Source organism: Lepidochelys kempii, chromosome 13, assembly GCF_965140265.1.
Source record: "Lepidochelys kempii isolate rLepKem1 chromosome 13, rLepKem1.hap2, whole genome shotgun sequence".
Taxonomy (NCBI): Eukaryota; Metazoa; Chordata; order Testudines; family Cheloniidae; genus Lepidochelys; species Lepidochelys kempii.
This window is the reverse complement of record NC_133268.1, coordinates 734,016-740,811: the sequence shown is the minus strand read 5'-3', so window position 1 is coordinate 740,811 and position 6,796 is coordinate 734,016. Positions and strand designations below refer to the sequence as shown.

The 6,796-nt window shown below is 63.4% G+C and overlaps 1 protein-coding gene across 1 annotated transcript; it reads right to left on the bottom strand.

The window, feature by feature from the left end:
- Nucleotides 1-386: 386 nt before the first annotated feature.
- On the bottom strand, nt 387-5,926 carry TNNC2 (troponin C2, fast skeletal type). The gene is made up of 6 exons (XM_073309796.1): nt 4,013-5,926; nt 2,307-2,361; nt 1,813-1,956; nt 1,612-1,726; nt 1,052-1,188; nt 387-691 (listed from the first exon to the last, which is right to left on the bottom strand). The coding sequence occupies exons 1-6, from the start codon at nt 4,013-4,015 to the stop codon at nt 660-662; spliced, it is 486 nt and encodes a 161-aa protein (XP_073165897.1). The 5' UTR covers nt 4,016-5,926; the 3' UTR covers nt 387-659.
- Nucleotides 5,927-6,796: the final 870 nt, after the last annotated feature.

The window sequence follows — 6,796 nt, the reverse complement described above, 5'->3', positions numbered from 1 at the left end:
TGCCTGCCTGGCACTAACCCAGGCTGCGAGCACGGGGGGGCAGGCGCCGCTCGTCAGCGGATGGCAGCAGTCTGGGGCACAATGGCCCTGCTTGTTGAGTGGGGCGCCAGGTGCTGCTACGAGCAGTTACCAAGTGCTGTGAGCAGGGCTGCACCGGCCACACGTGGTGATACCCACCCCAGGCACTGGCAGTGGTCCCCCCACCCTGCCCCAACGCCAGTGTCATGCCCCTGGGGGGACCTCACATCCCCCCACCTGCTTCCTGCAGACTCCTCCCGGGGTGCCTGGGCTGGGGTCTCTGGCCAGAGGGTCCCCTGCCCGCTCCACTCCCCATATCAGAACCAGCTAGAATCCAGGCTCCAGCAGGTTCAAACCTTTGACCCTTTTAATGAGGCTTCAGTACTATACACAGCGTTTACAGATGGGGGAAAGGCTCTTTCCAGCCATGTGAGAGGTGAGTCCACAACCCACCAGCCCCAGGGCATGGCCACAAGGGAGCTGGTCTCGGGGAACAGTGGAACTGTACAAAGCGAGCGCTTCGCGGGGCAGGGGAGACCAGGTGCTCTGGCTGGAGGCTGCTCCCAGAGTGGGCTTGGCTTTGCTGTGCGGTGATGGAGCAGGGCTGGAAGCAGGGTCTGGCTTGCAGGAATGTCCATCCTTTACTGCACACCTTCCATCATCTTCAGGAACTCTGCAGGCACAAGCAGCCAGACACCGGGTCAGCACTGGGGAGTGGGTGCAGGGAGCTCAGGGGCTGGGTTGGGGATGGGGGGTGCAGCATGCCCGTAATGCAGCACAACGCTCACTGGCATCGGGCTATCAGGGTACCCTGGCGCCCACACCCAGCTGTGGCCCTTCTGTACGCGGGGGCATCCCTCAGCTCAGTGGAGAGGCTGGGAAGGTGGAGCACTTGGGGCTTAGGAGAGCTCTGAGCACAGATCTGCTGGGCTCAAGGTGGGCTGGGGAAGGGAGGAGCCCAGCCAAGGGTGGGGGCATGAGAGCTGCTCTGGGCAGCCCCACAAAGCCTTGGTGAGGGAGCCCTGGGCCTCACCATCAAAGTCGATGCGTCCGTCATTGTTTTTGTCCCCATCTTTCATGAGCTCCTCAATCTCCTCCTCAGTCACGCTCTCGCCAGAGGATCGGAAGATCTCGGCCAGCTCCTCGGCATCGATGTACCCGTCTGTGTTCCTGTGGGGCAGGGCATGCGGCTCTGAGCAGGGCTGGCTGGGCAGGCGGAGAGCAGGGGCGGCCAGAAACTCTGAGCCCCCGGCCTGGCCCCTGCTCTAGCAGCCGACCCACTTGGTGCAGCCAGCGCAGGAGCCTGGATGACTGAGGCTCAGGTGGAACTTGGGGCAGAGACGGGCGTCCCCTGGGCTGAAAGGGAGGCAGCAACGCTAGTCAGGGCACAGGGGTCTGTGGCCACGCGTGAGGCAGCCTGGTCAATGGCCACTGGGCCAGGGACCTTCCTGCAGCCTGCGGGGGCAGCGAGACTCAGAAGAGTTCGGCAGTGATGTGACCCCCCCACACTGAGCTGGTCACTGCAGGTCCCCGCCCCCAGCCGCGCGGGGGGAGACGCGCGTCCTCTGAGCCAGGCCGGTGGAGCTGACTCACCTGTCGAAGACGCGGAAGCACTCTGCCAGCTCCTCCTCCGACTTGCCCTTGGCATCCTCCTTCATCTGACGCACCATCATGACCAGGAACTCTTCGAAGTCGATGGTGCCGCTGCCTGCGGGAAGAAGCCGCCCTGAGGTCAGGAACCGCCAGCCCCTGCCCCCTCCCCAGGGATTGTTCCGAGAGGAAGATGCTGCTCACCATCTTCATCCACCTCCTCAATGATGGCATCCAGCTCCTCCTTGGTGGGAGTCTGCCCCAGCATGCGCATGACAGTGCCCAGCTCCTTGGTGCTGATGTCCCCGCCGCCATCCGCGTCAAACATGTCGAAGGCGGCCTTGAACTCTGCAGGACAGGCCCGAGTTAGCAGGGAGCTTGCCCAGCTCCCAGCAGCTGAGAATGATCCTCAGCTCTGCCCAGTGCCCATCGCTCTGCTCGGCTCTGGGCCCCTGGCATCCTCCGGGTACCAAGGGGTGGGCAGAGCCATGGAGACAGCCCAGTGCCCTCCCAGGCTTGGGAGTAGGATGTGCTGGTCAGGTCTATCGCCCTCTTCCCTTCCCAGGAGAGGGCAGGTCCTGCAGACAGGTCCCCTTTCTGCGTCACCCTGGGCCAGCAGCTCCTGTCCTTTCCCCTCTCTGCGGGGAGCTCTGACAGCCCCTCCTGCCCAGTGCCCAGAGGGGCTCGGTTACACTCACCGGCAATCATTTCCTCGCTGAGGAAGGACCGCGCTTCCGCCTGCTGATCCGTCGTCTGTAAGGCAAACAGAACAGCTGCTCACCCAGAGCCCCAGCCCAGGCCCTGCTGCCTCTTCTCTCAGCAGGCCAGGGGGAGCTGCCGGGTCTGTCCCCTCTCTGCAGCAGGGTGCAGGCGAGGCGGGTCCCTGAGCCACACAGACCCAGACCCCAAGGCTGAGCACAGCCCCAGCACCTGAGCTCAGAGCCATGCAATTCTGGACTCAGCCGCACGTCCCAGAGCCCTGCCACAGAGCACCTGCCACCCAGGCCACTGCCCACCGTGGTCCATGGGCATCCCATGGCCTGGGTGCCGGGCGTGTGCCAGGGAAAGGCAGGCGTGAACGTATTACATGGGATTTACACAGACCTGTCAGCTGTGCACTGTCCTGGGCGGTCCCCAACCAACCCCTGCAGGGCTGCCAAGCATCCTGTGAGCTCTGCGGCTGGCCCCGAGATCCTGCAGGCCGCGGGGAGGGGCCTGCATGAACAGGCCACTCATGGCCAGTTGCTGCTGCTGGAACCCGGCTCCCTCCCTGCCATGACCTGCCCCCAGGCTCAGCTCCAGGGGCAGCTCCCTCACTCCCCACAATCCTCTGCCCCCCCAACTCCTCTGCCTCTCTGGTCATTGGGACTGGGGGGAGCAGCCTTGCGGCTGGGCATGAGCCTGAGCGCCCGGCTCCCAGCTCTGCTGGCTGCCTGGTCACTAGCCTAGCCCAGGCTGCTCCATCGACACTTGCAGTGGGACCTGCGGGCTGGGGGTTCCCAGCCCTGGACGTGCGCGGCTATTCTTAGCAGAGACTCGGCTCCCTTTCAGGGGACCAGCGGGACGCCAGGCCCACGCACCTGTTGGGAATCGGATTGAGTTACTCCTTGAGGGCCAGGCCCAGGCAGCTGGTGGGAGCTTGCAGGCCTGCAGACGGGTGTCTTATGACCCAGAGCTCAGCTTACTGGCCAGCCTGCTGTGCTCAGCGCTGCTCCTGAATCCCAGCCAGACCTCTGCTTCCTCAGAGTCGAAATGCAGCCTCCTGCCCCCAGTGCAGCACTACCCTACCCCCAAGGGATGGGATGCTAGGACAGGGCTGCCTCAGGGCTTCCTCTCCCAGCTGAGTGAGATGGGAGCAGCCCCTGCCCATTCCTCACCCAGCCCTCTGGGCTCCTTAGTAACCGTGCCCTGTTCCACACCCCTGGGTTGGCACCGTTCAGAGGGGAGGGGGCGGGACAGTATGGGACGAAACTCTGCAAATCGCAACATCATCACCTTGTTTTCCCAAATGCCCCAACACCCCCCACCCGCAGGGACCTTGTCCCTGTAGCCCCGATCCGCCTTGATCTCATACAACCAGCCCAGCCGACTTCCCCCTGCTAACGCTCTGATCAGGAGCCGCCCTGTGCACAGCGCTCTCGCCCGCGTGCATGTTCCCATAGGCAGTGGCTCCTCCTGGAGCATAATCTCTGCCCTGCAGGACCTGACCGTCCCATGGCTCCTGTGCCAGCCTCTCCAATGGGCACACGCCTGAGCTGGCCATCTCCCAGCGGGGGAACGCACCTCCACCACGCACAGGTGCCCCCACCGTCCAGCCCGGCTCCAGCTCCCCCACTCCAGACTCTGCCAGCACAAGCCCAGGCCGCGCCATCTGCTACCAGGCTGTTCCCGCACAGGGTCTTACCATGTTGACTGGTCGCCCGGCAGCGCCCACAGACCAGAGTCACCGCAGCCTGCAACACACAGACCCCAGGAGCTTCCCCTCCGCCCCTGGCCCCCCAATTTGTACTGTCCTCAACCAACATCCTGCCTCCCAGCACCACGCCATTGGGTGTCACCGGGTGCCGCTCTTGCAGCAGCCTATCAGCTGCCTCCCGTTAGCCCTCGGCCCCTGATTGGTGCCCAGGCCATTTTACCTAATTTAGCAAAAGCTTTATTGGCCGAGCAGTGGGGATTAAGAGCAGGTCAGGGAGCCGGCGAGGAATTCGACGCCTCCAGGGGGCAGGACACTGGAGACACGGCTCCTCCCGGCTGAGCACCTGCCATGGGCTGGCCCAGGAGGGAAAGGGTCCCAGCTGGAGGCAGCTGGCTCCCTGGGAAGAGCCAAGGAAGAGCCCACGGCTGCCCGAGAAAAGGGGGCCTGAGGGGGAGAACGACCTTTTGCCTTCAGCGCAGCAAAGAAGGTGACTTCCATATGGGCCCCCAGGCTGGGGCGGGGCTGGGGAGGGCAGGGGAGTGAGCTGGGGGGCAGGGGCAGGGCAGGTAGAATGGGGGAAGGCGGATGGATAGGACAGGTGCCTGCTCCCTGTCCCAGGCCGAGAACATCTCCTGCTTTTGTGCTATAAGCTGAGGAATCCCTGTGAGCTCCAGGCCCCCCAAGTGGTGGAAGCAGCCATGCCACACGCTCTGACCCTGCCCCCGCCCAGCCTTCAACCCCCCATCCTTTCCCAGGTGCCACTGTCCCATGGCTGGCTCATCTCCCAGCCCAGCTGGGCCATGCAGCTTGGCGTATTTATCCCTTTTTCCAGATGATGTGGGGTCTCTGCCAGCCAATGTCTACAGCTATTTGGGGGGGCAGGGTTTATTCCTTGTTTCTATCCCCCTCACCCCCCAGTTCTCAGATGTCCCTGCGTCGTCCTGTCTTTCCCCCACTCCAGCGCTCCCTCTACCCCATGGCTCCCTTCCCTGCATTCCTGTAACTGGCCCCTCAGGCAGGGGCCAGAGCCCATCCTGACTGTCCTCCAAACATCTCACCCCAAGGTGCCTCCAGCCGCAGAGCGCAAGGAGCAGCAGGAACCTCCTGGCTCTGCACCCGGGGAGTGGAACGCCCTGCACTGAGAAGCCTGACATGGCAACAGAGGGGATGGGACCAGCTCGGCTGCAAGAGGCCCCGGCATGGTGGCCAAAGGGCCGGGCATGACACCTGTCTAGCACTGGGTATGCTGGAGCACGAGCCGTGCCTGAAGGCGCTGTCACAGCTCCATGGATGGACACACCGGGGAGTGCCAGCAAAGTGCCCAAGGCTCTGTCCAAGGAGGGGAGGAGGATGCCATGGGACTACAGGATCCTTGGCTTGCTTCTGGCCTTGCCAAGCCCATCCACTCCACAGCTGAGCCTGGGAGCTGGGCACAGCCCTTGGGAGAAGAGCCAGGCCTGGATTTTCTCATCCACCCAGCAAACAGCATCTTCCCCATCCTTTCTCTGGGAGCGGGCAGCAGCACAGGCCAGAGGGGAGGGCAGGAGCACATCTCCCCATGACACTCCATATACAGGCTTGCTGTGGGAGTGGAGCAGTCACTAGGGGGCTGGAGGAGAGGTTGGGAGCCCCGGCTAGGTAGCCTTGTCCTGCATGGCGGCTCAGATTCCTGGCGCCCTCTGGAGCTCTCCTGTTGTCACTCTCTTGTTTACATGGGGATCCGGTTTCCCACCCATCTAGGGAAGGGTGCTGTCCTTGGGAACACAGCAATAGCAAAAGAAGTGGAACCCCAGTCCCCTCCAACCCTGGGGGCCCATGGGAATGGCCAGGGCCAGGAATGGCTGCTTGGAGCCCAGACTGCCCCAGCCAGGCCATTCCAGACCCTGGAGTTGATGCCATGTTTACAGCCATGACTGAGAGCAGAGGGGGCACAAAGGGTCCGTGCTGGCCACTGGCGGAGGGGATGATCCAGGGACACTGCAAGGCTGGGAACTGGCACAGTCAGTGCCCAGGTGTGTGACGCTTTGGGCATCAACAAGTGTGCTACTCTGGAAGCAGGGTCATCAGCGAGAGTCCATCCCCATCCCTCTGTTCCCGCTCCCCATCCCCCCTTTGCATGCATACAGCCCTGGGGAAGGGCACAGAGCTTCCCCCAAATTCCTGTTGTGTCCCTGACGTAAATCAACCTGCGTCTGACATGGGTCCCTGCCGGCTTAGTGGAGCCGGGGCCGTTTGCACCGTCTCATTGCCTAGGGCCCCGCCCTGCTCAGGGCAGAGACCAGCACGGCCTCTGTGGTTCCACTGCCCTCTCAAACCAGCAGTGGGTCTCGGGCTTTAGGGTAGATGCTGCCCCAGGGCTGAGCCTCCTCCAGCCCTGGATGGCAGCTGAAGGGTGGCAGCCCATGGCCCGAGGAGGCAGGAGTGGGGACAGGGCCCGGGGGCACACTGGGCCCAGCTCCGAGGGAGGAGTCCGACTGATGGGAGCAGCTGAGCTGGGCTCCGTCTGATATTAATAGACATTCCTAAGAAAACCTGCCGAGGAGGGAGTGGGTGCATCTCTCTAAATAAGGAAGGGAAGCAGCTGGATCCAGGCTGGGGCTGGGAAGGATGCCCAGGCTGTGGCTGACTTCCCAGTTTGGAGAGACGCAGAGCCCTGGGGAGCCAGCAGCTTCTCACCCATGACAGGGACAGGCCTGCGGGCCCCAGGAATGGGGCTGTGAGCGTGTCTCTGTACCGTGGCCCCAGGACAGTATGTCTGCCAAACCCCTGGCA

Bases quoted from the DNA above. Each gene is read 5' to 3' on its own strand.
- TNNC2 (XM_073309796.1), bottom strand. The intron at 1,727-1,812 runs GTGAGCAGCATC...TTCTTCCCGCAG, and splicing joins TGAGGAGGTGGATGAAGATG to GCAGCGGCACCATCGACTTC. The intron at 1,189-1,611 runs GTGAGTCAGCTC...CCTGCCCCACAG, and splicing joins TGCTTCCGCGTCTTCGACAG to GAACACAGACGGGTACATCG.